The sequence below is a fragment of the Panthera uncia genome (genome assembly GCF_023721935.1).
Source record: "Panthera uncia isolate 11264 chromosome A1 unlocalized genomic scaffold, Puncia_PCG_1.0 HiC_scaffold_16, whole genome shotgun sequence".
Taxonomy (NCBI): domain Eukaryota; kingdom Metazoa; phylum Chordata; class Mammalia; order Carnivora; family Felidae; genus Panthera; species Panthera uncia.
Genome location: NW_026057576.1, coordinates 79,407,076 through 79,433,572, shown reverse-complemented (window position 1 = coordinate 79,433,572; position 26,497 = coordinate 79,407,076). Strand labels below are relative to the sequence as shown.

The following is a 26,497-nucleotide window of genomic DNA, read 5'->3' as shown; positions in this document are numbered from 1 at the left end:
GGGGGGGGGGGGGGGGGGGGGGGGGGGGGGGGGGGGGGGGCGGTGGTTGAGGGCAGGGTGAGCGCAGTCCTTACAGACAAGGGCCTGAGCCTGCCGGGGGAAGAGCCGCCCGGACCCCAGTCCCTGCCACACGGGGAGAGGAGAGCTCTGCGCTGGTCATGCCCCGCATCCCTGGCCCCTGAAGCAGAACTGCCTCCTGTGGCCACCGAGGGCAGGTCTCGCACAAGGCAGACTCGGATGGCGTTCCTTCATTTCACAGGCTCTGCCTCATGACCGCCTCCAAATAACAGTAAGACACAGTCTTCAATCCAGCCTGGTCTAAGTTTCATTTCTGAACCTTTTAACAGTCCACACGCTTTAAAGAATAGACTCCAGGAGCGCCCGGGGGGCTCAGTCGGTTCAGCGTCTGACCTTAGCCCAGGTGATAACCTCACGGCCCGTGGGTTCGAGCCCCGTGTTGGGCTCTGTACTGACAGCTTGGGGCCTGGAGCTGCTTTGGATTTTGTCTCCCTCTCTCTCTGCCCCTACCCAGCTCATGCTTGCTCACTCGCTCGCTCTCAAAAATAAACATTAAAAAAAAAAGAAGAACAGACTTCAGATTTCAATACACAATGAATCTTACTGCCACATACAAATACTGAATAATTTCTCTTGATAACCTAAGTCATCAAGACATTCGTCCATCAAACCAACTGACTGAATGTTAGCGTTTTCACCGACACCAGCAGATATTTGTTTTCTGTAAATGTTTGTTTGCTTCAAGTTTTATTTTTCTCTAAACACAGAGACCTGTATCTTAACAAAAGCAAACATTATTTTAAATGTTTATTTTTGAGAGACAGAGCATGAGCAGCGAAGGAGCAGAGAGAGAGGTAGGGGGGACAGAGGATCCAAAGCAGGCTCTGAACTGTCAGCACAGAGCCCAACACGGGGCTCGAATTCACAAGCCGTGAGATCATGAACTGAGCCGAAGTCAGACGCTCAACCGAATGAGCCACTCAGGCACCCCCAAAAGCAAATTTTTAATGATTGTTTTAGATATATAAAAGACAGTTTAAAAGACAAAAATAAAGTTATTCTGTTTTGCACAGAGAGATTTAAAACACAAACGTGTTAGTCATTTCAAAGTCACACATGAGATTATCAGGTTATTAATAGGTTTTTAGGAATACTGAATTGATTCATAAAACGATAAAACTTAGGTTTTTTTTTCCTTTATTTTACAAATGACCCGTCAACATCAGCAGCCCCAGCAGCTGTTAAGATATTAAAATAAAGTAAAATAAACGAGGTCAGAACACGGCCACATCTGGGCCAGAGCTGCGGGTGCGGCCACAGAGGACAACACTGAGCGCTCAGAACCACAGGAACGACCACCTACAAAACCACGTGCTCACCCGCCAGGGCAACGGCAGAGCTGAGAGGCAGAGTGGATCGGGGCCAGGCCCCCTCTGGTTCTCACCAGGGTCTCCCTGTTCTCTGAGACACTTTTCAACACTAAGAACTACCACACAATCTTTCTCCAGTATGACCTAGAATTAACTACTTTCCTTTTATCCTATTTGCTCAAGAGGCTGAAACAGCAAAGCTCACCGTCCGGTCCAGAGACCTGCCCCAGCTGCGCCCCCACCTGGCCCTGCCTGCAAACATCAGGGCTTAATGGGTGTGCTCTGTCCATTTTTCGTACTTTTCCATGCACATCCATAAATCCAAGAAAGCAGAAGTATTGCTCATGTGGGCCTTTGAAACCCAGAAAATTATCTACATCTCACATAACTTTGCTCACACTGTCGCTGAGACTTGTTCACAGAAAGGTCTAGTTGATTCCTTGAACCTGTGCTGTTCCGTTACAGTACGTTGATTATACAAATACACAAATGTTCCTACTGAAACATCGCAGGTAACATCGGGCCGTCTGGCCTCCTCCTGCCGCTGGCGTGCCCTCACGCAGGTGCGCCAAGAGGACCATCTGTGCTATGGGCTTCCACATGGCACCTCCACAGGGCCGTTTTGCACACACCACACACGCGCCCCGCACACACATACACAACATACACGTGTGCACATACCACACATGTGCACCACACACACTGCACACACGTGTACACACATGCATGCACACACTACACATGTGCACAGCACATACACACGCACACATGCATGACACACATGTACACACAAACCACAGTGCACCGCACACACATGCACGACACACGTGTGCGCACACCACACATGTGCACCACACATGCATGCACACACTGTACGCGTGCACCACATGCACGACACATGTGTGAGCACACATGTACACACCACACATATGCACAGCACACACATACCACACATGCATGACACACGCGTGCACATCACACCACGTGTGTGCAAGGCACACACATGTACGCACACCACACATGCATGCCACGCGCACACACCACATGTGCACATCACACACCATGCACCACACACGTGTGCACCCAGGCAGCCTGTGTCCCCCTCTCTAGGTTTCCTACCAACTGCTGACTCAGGGAAGACACGTCACTTTTTAACAATCTCAAGGATGTGATTCATTTTTAGTTTAATCTGACCAAAGACATCAGAATGCTTAACACACTTTTCTGACAAAGACCACCACACTTCGACCTACTTACACTCCTGTTTACAAGACGGGCTAACCTGTAACACAGCCTAGAGTTTACTCACTAGAAGCACAACTACTTTAGCTGTATGCTCTCTTTAGTGCCTTTTGTTAAAGGAACTAGGTGACAAAATATTTTATTATTTTTTTAATGTTTATTTATTTTTGAGAGACAGAGACAGAGCACGAGCAGGGGAGGGGCAGAGAGAGAGGGAGACACAGAATCCAAACAGGCTCCAGGCTCTGAGCTGTCAGCAGAGAGCCCGACGTGGGGCCTGAACCCATGAACTGTGAGATCGTGACCTGAGCCAAAGTTGGACGCTTTACCCACTGAGCCCCTCCCCCGGCTCCCCTGAAATATTTTCAACTATAACATCACGAAACAGAGAATTCCTCTCTTGGCGAGAAAAGGAGTTAGAACATATGTGGTCTGAGCTATTATAACCCTGAACAGGAAAAGGATTCTAGAAGTATTCCATAAGCATATTCTTACAATTAGCAATCACAATTCATTAATACCTATGGGCTTTAAGACAGATTATGAAACCATAAGGTTTAATGTCTTCTTGAAAATAATTTCAACCATTTCTAAGTTCTAAGAACCTAGTATTTTAAGAGTTGCTCTCTTGCCCGCCACGCTAGAAATACCCCAAGCGCTAAGACGGCGGCCCCCGCACGGCCCTGCCCCTGCACAGCAGGTGCCAGAATGGCCCTGCGGCCCAAGGAGGGAGGCAGGCTCCACAGGGGCACCTCCCGGTGGGAGGGAGCCGAGGTGCCCAGTGTCTCAGGGCCTCGACCACACCCAGACCGCTCCTCTGTGAGCGCATCTCCTCTGCAGACCGGTCTTCCTGGCCAGCCCGGCAGAAGGGTTTGGCGTGTGAAACATGTTATCACTTTGTGCTCCAGATGTCGTCTGGGTTCAAACGATGGCGCCTCTGCTCTGCGCTCCCCGAGAGGGGCCAGGCCGCTTCCCCCGCAACAGCCGTGTGTGCAGGTGCACGCACATCTGCGAGGGTGCCGTTCCCGCGTCTCTGGGATGATCCCACAATGCCAGGCTGTCGGCCACCTGTCACTGGTGTTCATCTCTCCTGCCTGGGAGCCCGTCCTCAGGGGAAGGGCAACTCTGAAGCAGAAGGAAAATGGCAGACGTCACAGGACACGTCCTATCACCAGTCAGACCCAGCCACATCCCGCGACATTCTGCGGGAGCCGCCTCCTGCACCAGGCGCTTGGGGTGCACAGCCCTTCAGGGAAAACAGTCAGCAGGCATCAGAGCACTCCATCAAGGTGCCAGGTGACAAAAGGCAGCACCGGAAACTGCCAGAAATGGCCCGGCTGCAGATGAGCAAAGTCACAAAGCCACAGGGAGGATCAGTGCGTGCAGATACCACACACACACGCACACGACGTGTCAGGACACATGCTTAAGCACACGTTTACATCGTGAGCCGTTTCTGCAGCGAGTGCACACAACATGTACGCAGAGGCCAGAGGAGAGGAAGAGGCCGCACACGGGCCATGGCCCCGGACTGGTTCTGTGCGGAGGGCAGGCAAGCAGCGGGCACATCGGGAGGGCGTGGGCACATACGTGCCAGGGCCCACAGCCTGAACCCTAGGGCAGCAGCCGCACGGCTGGAAGAGGAGGCTCCAGCAGGAACAGCGGCAACAAAATGTTGCCAGCAAAGCACCTGGCCAAACCCCTACCAGCAGGGCAGGCCCAGGAGCAAGGGGGCCCACACCCACCGGGCCACCAGAACCTGAAATATAGGCAAAGGAGGCGCCACTGTAGCTGTGCGGCGCCAGGCGCCCACGTGTTTGGTACAGCCACGCACACGCACCTCGTGCCCTGGCTCCCGCTCCAGAGCGCCTGCCCCAAACATAGGAACAAATGTGCACGCGAAGGCTCACACAGCATCAAAGCCGTCGGCGAAGCCCTGGGAGCAACCCAACGGCTGTCACAGCAAACAACGTAGCCTTCGTTGTCTTGCACCGCGTTGGGGCCTCTGGCCTTCAGGGCCCGTGGGCACAGGAGGCTGTGACTTCAGCACACCTTCTGGGGAAAACAGCTCTTTGAATCTTACAGGCGTGACGACCGACTTGATGTGAGCACCAAGGCGCTTGTCCCCAGCTATCCGATCACAGACCAGCCGCAAGCCACCATTAGGTAGGGGAGACCACCCTCCAGAGCCCCCTAACCAGGCAAAGACTTTCAGAGCAAATCCTCAGGTCTCCTCCACGAGGAAGGAGTAGACGCCTCCAACCCCACTTCTTGCCTGTGTCCGGCCTGCCGGCCCCCTTGTCACAGGGACCGATCCCACAACAACGAACCTCCCTCCCACTCACCACACGTCTCCCGTAGGCTCTGCCTCTGGAGAAGTCTGCAGACACTGGCACCTGGAAATGGGCCACAGGCAGCAGCCAGAGGAGCAGAAGAGACAGGTGAAGAAGCACGGACAGCTCTGGAGGCTAAGACAGGAGCAGAGTCAAGGCCAGGACCCAGGGAACGGGAGTGCGCAAGACCCCAGTGTGAGCGGGCATCACAGCCAGAGCTTAGGCAGGAGCAGGCACGGGGAGCCTCACCTCAGGAGGGGTTCACTGGCCCCAGCCGAGGGCAGCAGGGTCACTGGGGCTCCCAAACTCTCAGCAGGTGGAGCTAGGAGCAGCTGGGAGGCAGCCCTGTAGGCGTGGTGCATGCGGACAGGAAGCAGGACGGGCCCCTGCCCCCTCATGGCCCAGCCTCCACCAGGCCTGGCCATGGCCCTCCTTTTGACTCCCCACCCCTACCCCCAGCGAGAGCCAACTCCTGCCCTTCACGGTCCCTCCAGAGAGACAGGCTCTTGGGAACACACTGAGGCCACATTCCCGGGCTCTTGGACAAGCCCGTGCCAGGGGTCTGGGCCTCACTCAGCATAACCCTGGCTGAGTCTCCGCCAAGCGCTCCTCGGGAAGCGCCCACAATGACAGCGGGGTCAGACAACACAGTCTGACACCCATGGGCTCCCCAACTTCACGAACACCACTGAATAGCCCAGAGTGCGCAGGTCCAGTCAGTACCACACCGCCCAAAATTAGCATCGGAGCTCCTGAGCCGGAAGCAAAGGTGGCCGTGCGTGGAACCGTCCCCACGGGTGAGCACAGCAGTTGGGCAGCCTGGTCCTACTCCCTTTGTGGCCGAAACAGCACCGGACTGCCTGTCCAACAGACAAACGGCTCCGTTTACGAAAAAGCACTTCTCTGGAAGGAGCAGGAGCCTGCCAGCGCTCAGCCTGCGTTCATAGGGTCAGAGCAGGGAGCACATTGCAGAGATGTGGCCGTGGGCCTCCCCATACCCAGAACATGCCAGAGGCGCAAGGGCAGGAGCCTGAGTGCCTGGGAGGCTGTGCTGGTCCCAGCAGAGGCGGGAGCAGAGGCAGGAGCCAGGAGCCTCGAACTACAGCAGTCTTAGCTGTGAGCGGAGCCAGGGACACGGCGGGCCAGACCACACCCAAGAACACGCAAAATCCTTGAACAGTGCAGGGAACTGGCACCAGGATATTCTAGAGACCCAAGAAGCTGTTGTCTTCTCATCTCTCCAATGCAACCCCCATAAGGGCTCAAGCACAGATCAGGCAGCCCCTAATCACAGGAGGGGCCTGTGGGACCGTCCAAACAATAAAGGGACTCAAAACAAACACCAGAATGAAAGGCTTCCACTGTTTCCAGGGGAGCAGAGATCACAGTGTTTTCACTACTATTTCTGCTTAGTCACTTTTACTAAAGACGTCACGCCTGTAAATCCTAAAATTCTAAGTGTCCAATTAGTCACACTGAAGCACCTCGCTCAAGCAACCTGTGAACGGTAAAAGCTATTGAACTAAAACCATCTGCAAACACTGAGTCCCTCAGCAGGGCCCTGTCCTTGGACAGGAAGGGAAAGAGGATGGGATCTACAGAAAAGCAGGACGCTGCCTACGACCTTCCAAACACAGAAACCCGGAGAGCACACATGGGCCCACAGCCCATCCAGGGGACAGTAGCCAGCGTGACGAGGGAGACCCACTGAGCCAGGAGAGGAGAGCCTCCATGAGCATCAGAAGGCGCCATCCTGATGCAAAAGAGGGAGCAGGGCCTGAGCCCACCACCCTAACCACATGGGCTGGGCCCACTGGGCCCCACAGGGAAGGACACAGCTGGACTCCTGTCCCGCTCGCCAGCAACAGATGGATGGGAAGGGGCTGGGACATTCCCCCAAAGCTACCGCAGGAGCCAAGAAGTCACCGGTCAGGGCCTCAGCCTGGCGGAGGCGGCAGTGGTAATCTAGCCACTCTGAGCTCGGGATGCCACAGGTGGCCAGGTGTCACGCATCAACTTGGAAGGGGCATGCCCTCTGGTCCAGCACTTCCACACCTAGTCTATCCCGGGAAATAGCCAGCACACTCATACACGTGGGCAGATGTTCATCACGGTAACACCAGGAGGGAGACCGTGGGACCCCAGAGCAGGGGGCAGTGGCCTGGACCTGTCCACCTCCATGTCCGGCCCTGAATCCCAACGAGCCACCGAACATACACACGTGGCTTCCTGATGGGCAAGACACGAACCCGGACGCACGCGAGGGAGGCACCACCAGCCTTGGGCTGCCGCCCGGGTCCAGAGCAGACACCTGGAGGCTCATGGCGCCCGTGAGGCAGAGGAAAGCACATGACCTGCGTTCTCCACGTCCCCGAATTTCTGCAAACAGCGTGAGCCCACCACTGACAGGTGCCTGCAGGCTGTCGGCGGCCCCAGGCAGGAGCCCTCCCAAAGCAAGGGCCCCACACTTGACAGGGGCTTTCGTCCCACAGAAATTCACGAGTACACCAACCCTAACACTCTCATCCACAGAATTGTATTTGGAAAAGAGGCGCCTTACCTTTTCCAGGACTAAGGTTCTGGTCTATGAAGACCTTGAGTTCCCCGTTGGCTTCAATTAGACCGGCCTGCAGAGAGCAACAAGGACAGTAAATAGGGGGTCTAAGAGCGACAAATCTACAGTTCGTAACAAGCCGGGCTGTGTGAGGGAGGTGTAAAATACGGCATGAAAGAGACAGAATGGTCAGGAGCCCATGCAGGGAACTTCGAAGCTTAACCCTTGTGACGTTAATGAGATACAGCTTTTGTGCATTAAGTCAACACACGCATTTAAGGGGCAGTGCCTGCGGCTAGTGGAGGCGCACCTCGGGTGGGTGTAAAATTCATCTGACCACCTGTCGTGAGAGCAGACGGGCGATCCGACCTGAGAACAGGGCTTCTTCAGAGCCCCGGACGCGGCAGCTCCACCAGAAATCGGGGGATGCACCTCTGTGTACAGGAGTGTGGGCCGGGGCCAGGCAGCATACGAGGTCCACCCGGCACCCCCATGTCCTGAGCAGGGTGACCACGCGCAGGGCCCACTGACCACGCAGCTCACTGGGGCACCAGGCAAGTGATATCACTCCCCAAGGTGTGCAAACGCACCTGAGCCGCTACAGGGAGCCATGTCTGGGACTGACCCCTGACACGCGTCCTGCGTCCGCTTTCCTGGGTTTTCATGGGAAGAATCAGGGCTCGCATGAGCTCGTCACGGGCACCGCACACCATCGGCGTCTGGACGCCCGCACCCGAGTCTGTCCTCACCAAACATCGAAGATGTGCCTGCTGCACACCAAACCAGGGCAGACGGTCTTGATACACCGAGCCTCACCAGACACCAGCCCTGCCACACGCACACTCACACCAGTGCACACCATCCGCACGTGGTCACTCACACATACACATGCACGCACACACGTCCTACACCCATACGTGTGCACACATGTGCATAAACACACACACACACGCGTGTACACAAGCCACATCGCAGGTCAACCAATCCCGGCAGACAAGCCTCCTCTGCCTCCTGCCCAGGCCTCTGACCACCAGTGACCCGGGCAGTGGGATTTCTAGCCCAGTGGGAGCACCGGCTAAGGACGCCCTGGTGTTCGGGGACCCACGCCTGTGTGTACACAGCAATCTCACACACATCCACACGAGCCATGCACTCACAGACGCTCACACGTCTGTGCGGTGTGCCTGGACTTTCCTCACAGGTGTGTAAGCGCAGGCCAGGCCGCCCGTGAAGGGATACAAGTGCACTTTCCAGCATCGTCCTGTCTGTCCAGGAACCCAGGGCATCTGCGGCCCGTTCCCACCCCAGGAGGAGCCTCAGGTTGGCAGCACGTACGGGCAGCAACAAGCTGGACTGCAGACAGGCAAGGCTCGTCTGGGCCTGGCATGAGAGAAGCCGCATGTCAGGCCCTGCGGTGTTGCAGGGATGGGTTCCCTCTCTCCACGTGGTGCACAGAAAACACACCAAATGCACCCAAAATGCACAAATCCACACACGGAACCCGAGACGGAAGTCAGGCCCGTGCCAACACCACATGGGCCACGTTTCCTGGACTCTCCAAAACCCCACCTTCCCACAGAAGTGGAGGGAGCCAAGCACATGCCCACAAGGATGGCAGCAGATTGAGGCCGGGCTGGGCTAGAGGACTGCTGGCCAGGAGCCGCCAGACTCAACGGCACGACTCTCTCTGGGCCAGGAAGCCTGCACCAGGCTGGTCCCAGCAAACAGGCTCAGGGTGCCCCAGAGACACGGGACATCAGCTGCCACAGAATTGAGGACACAGCCGTGGCAGGAGAGGGCCTCAGGGCCCCCATACACCTGTCAGACGGCCCCAGGCTCCCAGCACATTATTGGCGCTGCCGGCTCCTTGATCCCAGACAGCGGCCCTGGGCTCCATGTCCACTGTCCTGTACCAGAGTGGACACGTGGCTGGACGCCTGAGCTGGCAGCCACGGAGCCCCAAGATCACACAGGGCCTGTCACTGTCCTCATGGGTCTGCCTGGGTGGGACCCAGCATTGCCCAACCTGGGGCCACTGCCCGTGCTGCTCCAGCTCGGCAGTCACAGGCCACTCATGGGAAACCCCCTCTCACAGAGGGAACACTCACAGTCCACACATCAGCGGCACAGCCCCAGCAACCCCTCACAATGTGGAAGGAAGGGAACCAGGCCAGGAAGCCCCCAGTCACTCTGGAGGAGGTCTAGTCCAACTCAAGTGATCAGACTAGCCCATCCTCTCCAGAGCCAAAGGGCTTCGTCCTCCCTGGCCACACGCAACCCACCATGGCCACCGGATGAGTGGCCTGGGCGGCGAGCAGGCCAGCCCAGCCCTTTCCGGAAAAGTCTGGAAACAGACGAAGAGGCCAGTCCCTTCTTGCCAGTCTCAGGGTCAGAATCCAAAGCTGGGGAGTCACTGGAGAACACAGAGAGCAGGAGACAGAGGCAGACAGCCGGCTGACATGGAGGAGAGGCTGGAGTGAGCCATAGGTGCACCCAGCGGCATCATGTCTGCTCCCGGACACCCTCCCAGCCACGGGGAGGACGCTGATGGAAGTTCCGCATACTCGTGCTCTGTAAGGCCTCCTTTCTGTCGCTCAAAAGAACCTCATGTAGAAAGGGGGCTGGAGTCTTCAACAGGCTCCTCCCACCCACCACCCATGCAGCCCCAGTCTAGCCCCGTGGGAGTCCCACAAGGCGTGGCAGCTCAGCACCGAGGGGCTGCAACGTCCAGAGCAGGCTGCCTGGCAGTGCTTGCCACCCCCCTCCCCACGACACCACCTGGGAGCCCGTGGGCACCACGTCTGACAGGACCGTCTTCCCATACCCACCCTGTTCCCAAGCCTGGTTTCCAGTTCGGAGCGTAAACCTGAGGGCAGTAACTGTGACATAGGAAGAAGCCAGCTGGCGGCTGGCAGCTCGTTGACGCCCACACTGTCCGTATGTGGGACCGTGACTAGGTACCCCATAGCAAGTCTCACGGGCACAGGAATTCTATCTCGCAACACAACGTGTGTCGGAATCACAAGTGGCGCAAGCTCAGTTTTCACAAAGGAAATTAGAAAGCTGGGGCTGGGAAGTCAGGCTTTGGAGAGGGTGGGGGCCTGCCTTCCTGCCACCCTCTCCTCCCCGGGGGCTGCCGTCGGACACACTGCCACCTGGCCATGCCCAAATTCCAAAACACGGAAACCATTCGGGAGGATAAAGGGTTACTGTCGCTTTAACCCCTGAACTCTGAGGTCATTGTTCTGCAGTGAGACAGTGGTGACCGATTTTTCTCTAGAACATAAAAAGTCCTTCTTTTCATCTGGGAAGCCACTGAATGTATTTTTGAAGCATACTTTAACAGCTGCATGCAGATTTGGCCCAAATTTCCTGGAGCCACATGACTGACTGCCAATGACCAAAGACAATCGGTCAGGACCAAAATGACGCATCTAGGGTTCCTGACCTCGAAGGCCGACAGCAGCGCTCCATAAGTCCGCCTGGAAGGAGCTAGAGCTCTGGGGGCACGCAGGCAAGGCAGCTGCGGAAAAGCGGACAGCCGGCCAGCAGAGGCCTGGCAGCCAGCGATACCAGAGCAGGACAGACTCTCGAGGTCAACCAGCTTCCACATACGACTGACCTAAACCGGTTCCAGAGCTGGTTTATCCTGCCCTACTGTGCAGACACAGTGCACGACACAGCCCCCAAATCAAGCCTGAGTCCAGGCCACACCCAGCTCGTCCCCCCAACCGTGCTCTCTGTAAAGGTGACGGAACTCGTTTCAGAGCCTAATGACCAACTCAGAGAGACACACTCGTCTGGTCCAGCTGCGTGTGTCCACCTCGTCTGAGGCGCAGGGGCCAGCATGGCACTGGGCGGCACTGGGCAGAAGCACGCGGACAGCGTGGAGTTCAAGAGAGAAGCAGGTCTGTCTGAACCACACAAACTTACTCAGGGGCGTATAGGAAGGTCACTGGCGCTGTCACCCATAACCCAATCCACCCCCGGGGTCCCAGCCTCGGCCTTCCCACAATAGAGCTTTTCTAAAACACCACCCTTCGTGGGTGTGAACCCCAAAGGACACTGAACACCCTAAGGAGACGTCTCTGGATGACAGTGACAAGCAGCACAGCAGGGGATTACTGCCACAGGTGCTGCCCTGCCTTGTGGCCAGCGCTACAATACCTGGCCCGCCAGCATCCACCCGCGGCCATGCCCACTCGGAGCTCTGCTCCCTCCCCTCCCAGATGCCAGCCCTAGGCCCTTGTGGGACCCCAGGCAAGTCCCTGCAACCCGCAGGAGGACAGGAGTGCCAGCCCACCTCACTCGCAGCCTCACAACGGGCAAACCTTTAAACACCTGCAGCCGGTGACCCTCATCTCCGTCTGCCTGGGACCACGGGGTTCTGGGAAGCCCCTGGGGCACAGGACTGCCAGGGCTCAAGGCAGGAAGCCCTAGGCTAGCTGCAAGGTGGCCCTCGTGAGTCAGCAACACCTCCACGGAGCCGCCCGCTGGTTCTGGTGTATGAGCCTGACAGGTGCAGACCAGGCACACGGTCCACTCAGAGTGTGCATGAAGTGAGACCCCCATCTGAGTACGAACTTAAAGCGAGCTCAGATCACACGGGACGGAGTCCGTCAACACTGATGTTTGTGTTAAATTTGCAGTGGGCCCTGGAAATGGTCCCCTGTGATGGAGTTTGCTCTTTCCCACTTTGTAATCTCACACTTGCTTCTTGTCTGCGTGGGCTCAAGAGCCCGTGGCCCCAAGAGCCTGTGACCCCGTGAAGAGGGAGAGGCCCCGAGGCCGGGCACACGCAGCAGGCCTGAGCACATGGACCACACCGAGGTGCTCACCTCCTTCCCTTGGAGCCCAGGGACCCCCGGGGCGCCCTGCTCCTGGCTCCTGCAGTTCTTTAGGGAGGACAGTCCGAGGCCACACAGCACACAACCGTCGGGAGCACAGGGAAATACTAACGTGTTCGTTACAGCCTCCTTGTGATTTTCTAACACCATCCCGTCCTCAGGGGCTTCACAGTCAACACCACAGGACCTTAGTTTACAACTACAAACTGGGACCCAGGAAAACATTACCACACCTCCCACGCCCCTTCCCTCTTGTGCCTGGGGCAAAGCCCGCAGGGACGCCGGGACCAGCACCGGAACCAGGCTGCTGGGATGCTATAAACGGTATTCCTGTACTGCACGTAGTTTTAAGTTAAGTGCACAGAACTCCTTTCCCTGCATGCTCTTTATACTTAAGATGCAAACCTCCCTCCAGGAAGAAACACCAAGATGCTGAACGAACGAACATGTAAACCAACAGCGAAGGCACTCATTTGTCACAACTAACCTGAGTTTTTCTTACAACACTCGTTACTCAGCTTTTTGGGTTTGTACTTAAGGTAAGTAAACCCAGTTACTGTGTATTTTCTGACGTTGGATACAATGATCCACTCAAAGCAGTAAAACTCAGCTGCTACACAGGAAGCTGAGCCAATTAGAAGTGGACGCTGAAACACCAACTAGGTTCTTTACTTACCAAACCAAAGTAGTAATGACCACGTTCCAGCTTCACACATGCCACCCATCTCTGTGCCCTGCGTCCCTCACAAGCCGCAGAGGGCGTGGCCGGGACCCCCCACTCCTGCTGCACACCCTGACACCCTGATCCCCCTCCTTCTCTCTCTAGAACACCCTCCCCAAGACCCCTCTGGTCACCGCAGGATAGGGTGCGGACCCCTCGGCAGGACAGACACCCAGGGCTGAGTGCCCGCCCACAACCTTTGAGGGGCCCATCAGAGGCACTGCCCCGGCCACTCAGGGCAGGGGGGAGGGAGGGCCAGCCACTGGGAGACCACCACCACTCTGGTGGCTGCCTACTTTCTATACAAGTCCTACCCTGCCGCCCCCATGGGCCCACTAGAACAGAAACGCCAGTGAGGGCAGGACACGTGCCTGGAAAGAAAACCAGAGCCACGTCCAGACCAAAGCAGCTCCCGGCCCGGGGACAGCTGAAGAGTGCCCAGTGGCACCAAAGCAGCCACAGTCAGTACCAAACAAAGGGCAAGCCTGTGCTCCAATGAAACTGTACCTACAGGGAGAGGCAGTGGGCCAGCAATTCCGCTGATTCAAAGACAGACACAAAAATCAGCAAGACAGGGTCAGGAAGGGGCAAAGAGCAGAGGCCTCAGGCAGCAGAGGAAGGACCTGGAGACCCAGGAAAGCAACCACAGGCCCGGCTCCCTAACGACAGTTACACAAAACAGCAGCATGTGTGATCGGCCAGGCACCTGGGGGGAAGTCCAAGGGAACCTTTGTTCGCACCTCGGCAACCCTCCTGACCTTTCCCATCACAGCGGCCCCTTCTGAGTCCCCACACGCACCGGGAGCCAGCGTCCTGACCGCAGCAGCACATCTGGGCCTGCGGGGGCACCAAGTGCATTGTGGCTGCTGGCTGGCACCTGCCTCGAGCAGGCGAGACAAAGGGATGGGAAGAACGGTGAGGCCCAGCTCTCCCGTGCCCGAAGGGACCCGGTATAACCACTAGAGGCAGAGCCCTTGCACGGCAGCCATACAAACAGCACCTACCTGAGGGGCAATCCCGGACCACCCACCACGAAAGCACACAGGGCCTCGCCAAGGGGCACAGTGCACCGGCACCCACCAGAAGACATCAGCGCTGCAAGCATACCGTGTAACAGAGCGCTCATCAATACTGTGAGCTGCAAGGGTGATCAAAGGAAGGAGCAGAGTCCAGATATACTTTGAAGGCCTGGCCCCTCACCCCACCCTGTGGCTCCCGCAGAGACCCTCCCTCGACTCCACAGCAAACGGACCCCAGGCCCCGAGCACCGCCACAAGGACACAGCCTGTGGGCACGCCCAGCACAGTAGGTGAGGGGGCACTTCACGGCCCCACCCAATCCCCTCCCCGAGCATGGCCTGCCCTGGTGACCGGATCTGCACAGGCCACGTCCGGTCTCAGGAGCCGGAGGCTAGGGTCCGGCTGGCTCGTCTCTCTCCCTGTGTGTGCATGGACCTCGCTCCAGCCCCTCCCTCCCGCGCTCTGGCAATGGAAGCTACCTGGCAGAGGGCCCACGAGGCCAGAGCTGGGGGCAATCTCCGGCCAACAGCCCAGAAGTGAACAAAGCCCACCAAGGACCAGGTGAGTTAGTGGACATGGTCCTGCCACAGGGACCTGGGGGTACGTGTTGGTGTGTGACACTCTCAGGTCCTGGGCTGCGAGCCAGCACAGCTGCAGCCAAACTCACAAGCCACGGAAGCCGTGGGTAACAAAACCATGGTCCCAGGCCACTGTTTTGGGCAGCCCGTGATGACACCAAGTGGGGCACTTTCCCGCCTTACCCACCCGCCACAGAGAGGGCACCACGGTGACACCACAAAGCCATCGGAGGTGGCATGTTACACAAACGTGTCTCAGGTAGAGCTACGGTTCGTCACATAAAAACCAGTTCCAAGTAGCCACGCAGACAAGAGAACCAGGTAGAAACAACCTAAGAAGGAACGCTGGGTCTGGCAGTGGAAGAACAGGGCTTCGGATGGTGCCTCTGCCTCCACCTGACCTACGGGCCGACACCAGGGCACCAGCGCTCCCAGCAGGGAGGGTGCTGCCGAGCCACAACATCACCCACACCGTGGCACTGCTGTGAGGGCCCACCAGCCAGCGTAGTAGTCGCAGTTCTGCTGTGAAGGCAGGTTCCGGAAACAACCTAAAAGCCCATCAGCAGGCCTACATAAACAAGGGCACATCCAACCCACCAGCTCTACACTGACACAAACCTTCCGAATTCCAGCTACTAGCTCTCTGACGATACTAACAAACGATTATTCGCTATTTGGGGCACTTTTAGAGAGTTCTCATCTTTCAGAGATAATACTAGAATAGTGAATGACAGGACAACATGTCTGTAACCAGCTTCACAACCACCCAGCGGGCAGACAAGTGTGCACAGCCAGCCAGCCAGCCGTCACTCAGGACAGTGACAGGGTGCAAGGCGTCACCACCACATCCTCTCTGCCTACACTTGCATTCGTCTCAAATGTCCCACCAAAGTGTCTTCAGAGGAACACCTGGACGCTCAGTCCATTAAGCATCCAACTCTTGATTTCGACTCAGGTCGTGATCCCAGGGTCGTGGGATTGGGCCTCCACGCCGAGCGTGGAGTCTGCTTAAGATTCTCTCTCCCCTCTGCTCCTCCCCAACTCGTGAGGCAAGTGTATCCTCCCTCTCCCTCCCTCTCCCTCCTTCCTCTCTCAAAAAAAAAAAGTGTCTTTGTAATGATCTATGTTTACAGTTACCAGTTTGTTTAGGGCCAAGTTGTGGAGTAAAAGAGCGGAGAACAGTGTGGGAGTCCTTTTACGTAAAGCTGTGTGACAGATGTGCATGTTCAAACACAGGTACCTAGAGAGTCAACTCCAAAATCACCAGAAGATTCGTAGTAGAATCACCTGGACTATGATTTTCAACAACTGTCAGCTTTCTAACATTTGAATTTTTTTTTTTAGTTTATTTATTTTTTGAGAGAGAGCAAGGGAAGAGCAGAGAGAGAGACAGACAGACAGAATCCCAAGCAGGCTCCACACTGTCAGTGCAGAGCCCGATGTGAGGCTCAAACTCATGATCTGTGAGATCGTGACCTGAGCCAAAATCAGGAGTCAGACAATCAAGTGACTGAGCCAGCCACACACCCCTGACATTTGAATTCTTAACGAAAGACTGTGTTCTATAAGTGGATATGCATAAGGCTGCTGTTATTTTCTAACAAAGGACACAGAACCGCAGGACAATGAGATCTAGACATGACAAGGGATAGGTAAGGAACAGGCTAGGCCGCACGTCTGAGGTCAGGACCCTGAGGGGCAACCACAGAAGAGAAACCAAGACGGCAGCAGGAGCGAATGGAGAAGAGGTCCACATCCACAGACTGGACAGAACAGGACACGAGGTCACAGAGGGTCACTGAGCGCTGGCCCTGAGCCACAGGCAGGGCAGTGGCAGCTGGAGAGCAGAGAGCACACCTGCGGAAGAAACGCACACTCACACCAAGAGTGCACACTCCAGGGAGCGGCCACGGGAGACGCACATCCTCAAGAGAGAGTCCACCAGTGAGGGGTGATGCAGGAGGCAGGAGTCAAATTTGCAACTTCCAACAGGTAGGGGGGAGGGGAGCGAGTGGGTGTGGCAGATGGAGCAGTACTGCCACCAGGATCTGAAATTTAGGTGAGAACTTGGCTTCCTCTGTCAGGGGCTACGACCCCGCAAGTGACACACAAGTTACAGCTGTCCTTGCTGCCCCGCCCCCTCCCAGGTGGGCCTCTCCCGCGCTCTCGTTACCTGCACTCCAGGATGTCTCTCCCAGTGCAGAAATGCCCGCGTTCTCTGGCTCCCGTGAGCGCCACCAGAGACGCCGGCAGAAATCAGCGTCCCCGTCCACCTCTGCCTGACCCCACCACCGCTCCAAACCGGAATGTCAACTGAGCGCAGAATCGTGGCACTACCACCCCCAGCCCACTGCTGGGTTTCTCCCTGAATCATCTCCCTCGCTCCCCGCGGTCACAGCCCTTCCTAGACAGACGCAGCGGGAACCACGACATCGGCTTTCTTCCGTATCTGCACTCTGCACTTCACCCTCTGCCTTTTTGCCAGAGAAACGTCAAATTTACTCTTGGGCACACACAAACAAATGCGAGATTGCCTGGAAGACAATGTAACATGACTCCAACACAATTTTTAAATATTTGCCTCCACCTGCTTTCTGGTGTTTCTACAGCAGGTCTACGCTGAGGTAGCTCTGGGTGGTGCGTACTGCATTTTCACACCTGCTGAGTGGTGGCGGGAGACCATTCTGGGCCTGACGGGGACCCTAATAGCAGGCTGGGATGTGTTTTATCAGTAAGTTATTGCCCAGGAGAACAGGATTCTGCCTTCTGTATAATAGCAAAGTCTGACCCAACCAGATGGCCACACCAAGAGCTTTTCTCCTTAACCAAAGTCCCTGCTATTTAACTCCCGCACACCCACCCTCCGGACGGCCGTGCCCCAGCCTCAGCCCCGTGAAGGGGGAGCCCCCGGAGTCGGGGACTCATCCACCCAGGACCAATTCCTGCTGCCCACCTTCCACTCCACTTGTCCAAACCGTGGTCGGGGCAAGCTGGAGGAGGCAGGGAGCCGTCAGCAGAGAGACGGGGACCAAGGTCAGGAGCTAAAACACACCAAGGGAACCTGGGCGCTCAACGGTAAAGGAGAACCCCCAGACACCCCATCTCTGGGAGCCTGCCGACCCCCTGCACCCCAACTCATTCCCAAGCTCAGGCCCTAAGGAGGAGCTGGTCCCCTCAGCCACACTAGGAGTGGGGTTCTCCCCGGAGCTCTGGTTAGAACAGAAGTGTGTGTGCGAACGGAGGAGAGACCCAGGCCCGCGGTGAGCTCCCAAGTCCTTCAGAGCCACTGGCCTGTTCTCAGGACCCACCCGGTGCTGCCAGGCTGGACCACACGTAGGATGTGGCTGGCACTTCCACCTTCACTGCCCTGAGAGGAAGGTACGCTTGTCACCTTCGTTCCGCAGATGAGTCCCCAACCCCCAGAGAAGACTCTGCCTGAGGCTGCCCCACAGGCATGAGGGAGAGCTGGGCTCAGAGCACACAGCGCAGATCCACTCGGAATCGCTGCGTCTGTCCCGACACAGAAACCGGTTCCAGGAAATACCCATGGTCCCGAGGCTTCATGTGCACTCGGACACACCCGCCATCCCATGGAAAGCAGAGGACTAACACAGCCAGAGGTGGAGACGTTTTCTGTTCGTAGAGTAGCCTTACTTTATTGGCTAATTTAAAAATTAACAACACACTGATCTGACTTCCCTTCTGGAAAAATTATTTCTCCCTTTCAGAAAGAATCCAACTTTCCTTTTAACAAAAACCAAGTCACAGAGGCCAGGAGCTCGAACAAGTACCACTGTCCTTCACAACCTCCAAAGGCCCAGGTGGGCCGCAGCCGCAGGGATGGACAGACAGGACAGCCTCATCCCCTACCACCAGCCTTTTCCTTCCCAGGGGAAGGAGAGCTCAAAAACAGAGTGAGCACCATTTCTCGGACCACCGTCCACACACGAGCCATACACAGTGACCCAGGATGCATGAGAGGTCAGAGTGTCCAGGATCCAAGAAACTGACCTGCACACTCACCAAATGCTCAGCCCTCCTGCCCCCAGAGTGAGACGTGGTCATGCAGCTCCATGAGGGCCACTGTCCAATGTGTCAAGGGAAGAGGGGGCACATCCACAGGAGGGAGGCACCCCCGGGAGCCTCCACTTCCGGCTGGGAGGTGCTCTGCTGGCACCTAGGTCTACAGGCCAGGCTTTCAAAGCTCTCTGCGGTTGCAAAACCCCATGACATTGTTTAATTTTGTGACTTCCCTTCTGCTGGAGCTGTGCTTGTGCTGGGGGAGGGCACACCAAGGGCACCCTGAAATAAGGATGAGACACCTCATAACCCATAGCTATCCTAACTCATGAACTACTTTCTCAGATGACATTAAGGCAAATATCTGTCTTTTATAAGCTGCACATCATTCCTAACACGGCACCTGAATTTTAAAAAAAGAACATGTTTCAGAACTGATACTGATGAAGGAACAATAAACACCTTCTAGACGAGCTGGCTTAATTTCGAAGTGCACCAGATCAAAGCCATGGCCGTGTATGACTTCATGACTGATGCCCACACTCAGCCTTGGGGCAAATTTGCAGACCAAGATTGAGGTCCTGTCAATACAGGTAGAATAAGATATCTTTCACTCAAATCCTCACTTTTCTGAAAAGCAAGTGAAACAAGAGAAACATAAGACCCCTTCAAAGTAATCCCAGTTATTAACACTTCCCAGCAGAGCAAGGAAGACATTGTGTAAGGCTGAAAAGATCTAGTGGGCTATACTTACGCTGCACAGTCATGTGCCCAGGAAGTTACAAGAGTACTGACCACTAACCTCAACTTGGGCCTCAGAAAGTCCTGGTGATCTCACTGAATGAGGATGAACATATACACACTCACCAATCAAATGCAGGAAACTCGCTTAAACTACCTAAGAACTGTCTGTACCTAACGTTAAAATTCAAACTGCAAATTCAAGGTGTATTTCCTGCACGTTTATGTCGAAATCATTTTATATTCACAACCCTTACTAAAACGACAAAAGCAAACCTAATGTTAACATTCTGCCATGAAATCACCAACGAAGGCTGAACATCGTTAATTTATACAGCGCGGATACAAGTCAACAGGAAATAAACACCAGGACAGAAAGCGAACACAGGAGATGCTTTTCAACTCACAAAGTAACATGTTCTAAAAGGAAAAGATTCAACTTCTATATCCAGAAATGCAAGCTAAAAACACAATTTAAAATTTTACCTGCAAATCGACCAAGTTTTGTGGGCTTTTAAACTGTGATCCAACTGAATTTCAAAAAGGGGTCGTTACAATGAGTTCCCCCCACAATGCGATAAAAGTATAAACTGGCACAATCATTCTGACAAGTTACCTGACATCTTAAAGACACAGCACATGTATCTGCCCGCCCGCGTCCATTCGTGCCCGCCTATGCCCACCCGCTTGTGTCCACACAAGCCCGCCCACACCCATGCACACACTCGCCTGCACACACTCATGCGTGTGCCCGCGCAGTTGCACGTCCAAGAACTCCTCCCTGGACATTATGATGGGTCCACACAATGTGGAGATGTGGCCAGAAAGCCCCGAAAGCCCTGGCGCTGGAGGACGGAGACCTAGGGTGCGTCCACGCAGTGGGATGGGCTCTCCACGCTCCAGAAATCTGGGCAGAGTGCAGTAGGACTCTGCTGTGTGGTCCCTAAGCACCATTTATGCCCTGCCATGCATCATTAAAACCCTGGAAAACCTGCAAACTCTCTGAAAGGCCACATTCAGTATCTCTTGATGTCTTTGTGTCCTTTGTCCCCTCCCCGGACATGGCATCATGGACAAGCGACTCAAGCAAGCGGGCCATTCATGGAGAAAAGGCTCGCACCTACAGCAAAGGATTGGGGAGTAAATGTTCGTTTGAATTTACAATGACATGTTTAGGTCTGTAGCCGTTTTCATCTCCCAATTCACCTGTTTCAATAGCTGACCACCTACCACAGCCCAACATGCTGCATACATGCACAGCTGCTACTCCAGGCACGGCCCCAAGGAGCACAGTGTCCCGGCAAGACCTGCCTGGGGCATGACACCAAGTCACGGGACACTGAGGCACAGGGCACCTGGGGGGTGGCTGGGTGGGGCCTGGAGGTGGCTGGGGGCTCCTAAGGGGGTCTGGGGGTTGGCCTGGGGGCACTGGGGGGGGATGCCTGGGGGTACTAGGGGGTGGTTGGGGGCCACCGGTGGGTGCCTGAAGGGGCATCACCCCTGATGCGGCCACACCCCACTTGTGTGCCCTCACCAAGCACCTCCCTGGCTGACCCAAGCCCTGTCCCTCCTAACAGACCCTGCAAAGCCCAACACACAGGAAGCTGGCACTGACTCCACACGAGAACGTTCTCAAGAGCACAGCTTTCCAGAAAGGCAGTTCTGTGAGGGAAGCATCACCCACAAGCCACACTACAAGCCAGGGCCGTTTCCTAGCGGCTTCGTGACAAGCCCAAGGCACAGAACTGCCTCTAGGAGAAGGATGTCCCTTTCGTGTCCCTTGTGAATTTGACAGCACGCCTTCATTCATACACCTGTTCCACAGCAACACACCCAGGGCGTCTCCTCATCAAGCTGCAGCTTTCTGCTCCCCACCCCACTCTGGCCCACGCAGAGCCCGTGTAAGAGTGAGCACACCACCACCACAGGGACCCGTGTGGGCTACACCCCCCTCCCCATGCCCACCGGGGAGTCACTGCCAGGACAGGACAGGCTGGCGCTCTGGGAGTTAGCGCCTGGTCCCACAATGCACTCCAACCAACACCGAGGGAGACGGCTCGGTGCCGTCTTTATGTCTCGGTGCCACATTTATGTCTCCAGCCCTCATTTTACCCTCGAGGTCTGGGGCTGAAAACCATACCCAGTACATGTATTTGTAGATAAGCTCTTGGTCTCCTAGCGGTATTGAACCAGGCCTCGGTATCATCCCCCCAAAGCCTACATGGGACGCCTTCTGCAGCTCTCCAGAACACCTGTAGAGAATCTTCTATCACAGAACACAAAGCGGACTCACACCAGCTTGCACACAGGCGGACCAGCTCCCCCACCAGGAGCTGGCAATGCACCGCCCCAGCCCAGGACTGGTCCCCCACCGCTCCCACACCTGCAGCCACCTCCTAACAGTGGCCCACAAAGCGCCTCCGCGACCTTACAGACCGACCAGCTGGCTCCCCATTCCTCACGGACCTGCAGGGTCTGGGGCCCACAGGGAGCTCATGCTCTGCCTGTGAAACACCCACGGGGCCATGCTGCGCACATGCAGCTCGCACACGGGCATGTGTTCATGGCAGAGGTCCTCCCCTGACTTCACACAATGGCAGTTTCTCCTACAATGAGCATGTATTAAACAATTACAGTTTCTGGATCTTCTCTGAAGTTGCCATTTCCTTCAGGAGGCTTTCTTGGTGCTGAAAATGACTGTCTTCTCAGCCTGGCCAACTTTCCCAACCGTGACCTGTGTTCACGGGAGCTGTGGCTGGCACAAAATTGAATTCAGATAGCTAGTTTCATAAATGAGTACAGCAATTACATTTCCCTCCTCCCCGAATGAGGAGACCCTATGATAGAGGGACAGGCCCACGGCTGTGAGCAGAGACCCACACGGTCCCAGGGTGTAACTGAAATGCAAGCCACTGTGGGCCCTGCCCAGCTGGGACTCTGAGCAGAAACATCGCCCATGATGCACATCTAAGGAGGGTCCCAAAGCTTCAGGGCTGACAGCAGGAGGCAGCCTGCGTGCGGTGAGGGGGTCTTGCGTGAACGCTGGTAGGAGGCCCCGAGGCCAGTCTCTGTCGGCACTGACAGCCAGGTGTCGGCCTTGAAGGCTGTCGGGACCACAGGAGGAACTGCCGTCACTGTGCAGCCAGCCTCTATGGCCAGGGAGCTTCCGCCCCAGATCCCAGGACCGGCCAGTACTCTACGGAATTCTGGAAGCAGCCCCCAAAACCGTTGCTTGTGACCACTTCTGGGAGTGACCAGACCCCAGCTCACTGCATGCTTCTGCACCAGCTGAGTTTTCTCACCTCTGCACCAGGTACAAATACTGACTTTGGATTTTTACTATCTGAATTCTTCATCGCCAGCACATACCGACATAATCAGAATAAATGAACGTCAAAGACCTCGGGCCCACTTGGTCGTTGCTTCCCAGCTGGCTCCTTGGAGACAAGTGGCAGGTCTCCACCCTCACACGCTGCCCCGGCCAGAGAGTAAAGCTGGGGACGCGGGAGGGAGAAGGGGCCTTGCCACAAGCACACCCAACTGCAGCCCACTCACTGCAGCCATGCACCCCTCCAGGTGAAGAGACACGCTTGCAAGATAAAAGGCCAGCTACTAATTACCAGGGAATCAGGCTGATTTTCACATGTTGCTAGAAAACGCAAGGCTTTTTTAAGCAGAGGAATTACAGTGTTGTGTCTTGATTTCCTTTTTAAACACATGCAAATCTTTATTTGTTCTAGAGACAGAAGACACAAAGTGCAGTCGGTGCCAGAACACCTAGGCTCCAGGTCCAGGCTCTTGGAGCCCCACACACCCACCTCCAAGCTCTTCCTGACCTCCCATCTCCATGAAACAGCACTGTTTCCTCATGGGCCCCGGCCCCCAGTCACCCCTGCCCTGCCTTCCCATGCCCCAGCCCAGTGAACCGCCCCCAGGTCCCCCCCATGCCCTCCTGTCCCAGAGCGCCCCCCCCATGCCCTACTCCTGGCCCCTCCGTGCCCCAGCCTCCCATGCCTCCCCACTGCCCCTAGACCCCTGCCCCTAGACCTCCTGTCCCCAGGGCCCCCGCATAATCCCCCTGGGTCCCCTCCATGTCCTTAGTCCCCCTCCGGACCCCTTGCCCTCAGGCCTCCCCATGCCCCCAACTCCGCCCTTCACCCATGCCCCAAGCACCCCAACTCGTCTGCCATCTCCCACCACCAGGAGCTTCAGGAGAGCAGAACAGCACACCGTGCTCCCCGCTGGGCACAGGCACTCCACAAATAGCAAAGGACGGACAGGATGGACACGTGAACAAAACAAGCAGGCCACCCTCGACTCGGGCATTTCCACCTTGTGCCCACAGGCCAAGAAGTGAGGCAGGCACATGGCACACAGAAACCAGGGGGCCTGGCTCCTGTCAACTCCAAATTGAGACACACCTACTATACGAGTGAAAAGATACAAGTCTTTCCGGCATCAAGCCCCTCCGCCAGAGACGCAGGTTGCAGGGTTAGCCTGCAACAGTAGTCTGCGTGCCTAGATGCCCATCCAGGCCACAGCGTGGCCCACGGCTCACCTGTCAGGACGGCCATCACTGTTGCTGGCCCCACGCCCACCACCCCAAGTCAACAGGCTCAAGCCGTCTGCCTATTTCCTGGGCAGCACCCCCAAAACCTGCAGGGGCTCCTGGGCCTCCACTGGAGGGAGGAAGCTGCCATGCCACCTTCCCTCATCCTCCGCACCAAGTCTGCTTGGCTGAGCCCTCGCCCGTCTCCTGAACTTGTTCTCCTTCACGGTGACCCCTAGGACCTAACTCCAGCCCCCTCCAGCCTTCCAGAGACCCCAGAACTCTGTAAAGCCGGGGTCCCAACCCACGCTCTCCAACCCGAGGGGCTGGGCTCCCGCCTGCGCTTAGGCTTTGACCCTACATTGAGCTCCAACTGCTGACACTGCCCACTACTCCCCACCACTGGCTGCCAGAGTCACCTGCCCAAACTTAGACGTCACACCCCACGTAAGGCAGCTGAGAAAAGGCTAAATGCCTTTCCCTGGACCACGACCCCATTCCAGTCCAGTCCACCAGCCCTGCTGAGACCTGGTTCCAGCCACACCTGACGTCCCCAGCTGTCGGGACTGGTAAAGCACTTCATTTCTGCTTCTCCTCACAACACCTGTCAGCCCAAACGGCTCCACTATGCTCATGGCCCCCAAGCCTCCACCGCGCCACCCCTCGTGCTGCAACAAAGGACGGTGCAGAGGCTACTTCTGTGACCGTCAGAGGAGATGGCAGTGGCCTTGACTGTCTTTGCATCCCCAGAGGCCACCACGAACTCCAAAGAGTCACTCAGTTAACAAAGAAACGTGGTTCCCATAACGCACAATCCGCACTCTGGCACAGGCTCCCTCCGACACACCGACATCACCTGCCCCTGAGCACATACCACTGCCGGGCACCTTTGGGGGATAATTCCCAGAGAAAAGGGCATGGCCACCAACAAATGTAACCAGAGGCGATAACCTCAGCCTTGAGTCGTGTATGGATCATGACTTGAACCTCAGCCACAGCGCACAGGATGCAGTATGTATTCACACACTCTCTGCCGGACTAACCCCAGCGCTGGAGAGTGGGAGCCTAACATGAGTGCGTGCCTGACCGTCACTGAGAGCAAGCCACATGTTCACTTAGGCTTTCTGGAGAACGTTAAAACCTCTGAACTAAAGGTAAGGCTTACACCTATGATTTGGTTCCACAGACGTGAGACACATTTTCTCTACATCTCATGTTCCGGGCAGACGCAACTCATCTGGACCATACCTGCAACCTGTGCAACAGGTAAGAGACACGCAGCCCCCTTCTCCTGATGCTGACAAGACAGCACATCCCCAGAGGCACGGAAGGTAGGCCTGGGCGAAAGAAAGTGCAGCAAAGAACTACGGGATCAATAAAACACACTATTTTTGAACCTAAAAGCCAGTTTTTTGGAAAAAGTTTCAAAAAATTATTCAGTGTATTCTACAGTTTTGTGACAAATCCAGAAAAAGCTAAAGTAGAATTTTTCACTTTTCATGACTCACCAAATTTCATTTTTCTGAGAAAAAAAAAGGGGGGGGGGCGGCCAAAGCAAGTGCTTACCGCTTTACGGATGAAAGGTGAATTAACTGCCTACACCCCACACAGAACAGGTGCTCAGGGTCACTGCACACATGGCCAGCCCCAGTCTGGGCACCTGACCTCACCTAACTAAGGGTGTCATTCTACATAGCAATGGAACTAGAATTCAGCTGCCTGCAAAGACTAAGAAAGTCCGTGGTGTCACTCAGGCGCCGCAGAAGCGAGACACCCACGTCCACAGAGCCCACCGGGTTCCGTACATCCTTCCACCTTGAACCCGTTTCACCTGCTCCAAGGTCTGAACAGAAACTGCACCGCAGCTTGTGCGTCATGGCGCCGAACTAGGTGGGGAAAGTACGAAGGACGTGGTGCCAGGGAAACGTGTCTGTAGCACGAAGCAGATATACTTACATCTTTTGCCATGTTACCAGATCCGTGAAGTCGATGCTATAAACGTTCACCCTCCAGAGAAGACTAATTTTCCTGGTAAGAAAGAACAAAAACCAAGAAATGAGTAAGAACCGAAAACCAAGTGAATAAATCATTCACGCCTGGCCCCCCGGAACCGCCACCCCCAAGGGACCCTCCGGGTGGCAGGAGCCCTGCTTTCCAGACCCGCAGCCCACCCTGGGGGCAGCTGCCCGCCGGCGCCGCCCGAGAGCAAATACAGCACCCCCCCTACACTCCGCCCGGCCCACACAAAGACCCTGCCACCCCCGGTCCCCCCCGCCACCGTGACAGGTGGTCTTCCGGCCCAGCGGGCCTGTCACCCGGCCGCCGCCGCAGCCGCCGCCGCCGCGCGCGCGCGCGCCTCCCGCGCCGGAACCGGCAGTCGGGTCAGCACCGCCCCCACCCCGCGCCGCGCGGGGGGGGGCCTGGTGCCCCAGGTCATTTACGTGGGCCGGGCGGATTGTAGGGGTTTTTTTTTTTTTTTTTTTTTTTTTTTTTTTTTTTTTTTTT

General features: G+C 56.1%; 1 protein-coding gene across 5 annotated transcripts in view; it reads right to left on the bottom strand.

The window, feature by feature from the left end:
• Positions 1–26,310, bottom strand: part of TFDP1 (transcription factor Dp-1) — a 39,827-nt gene extending 13,517 nt beyond the window's left edge. Inside the window, exons 1-3 of one of the 5 annotated variants that reach the window (XM_049647280.1) lie at positions 26,252–26,310; positions 25,949–26,011; positions 7,524–7,590 (exon numbers count right to left, since the gene is read on the bottom strand). In XM_049647280.1, the coding sequence (XP_049503237.1) occupies positions 7,524–7,590; positions 25,949–25,960 (79 nt within the window). In that variant the 5' untranslated portion in view covers positions 25,961–26,011; positions 26,252–26,310. Of the gene's footprint in view, positions 1–7,523; positions 7,591–10,345; positions 15,722–18,693; positions 20,051–25,948; positions 26,021–26,251 lie in introns of those variants that run through there. The other 4 variants (XM_049647279.1, XM_049647277.1, XM_049647278.1 and 1 more) reach the window with 4 other exon arrangements.
• Between the last annotated feature and the right edge of the window lie 187 nt (positions 26,311–26,497).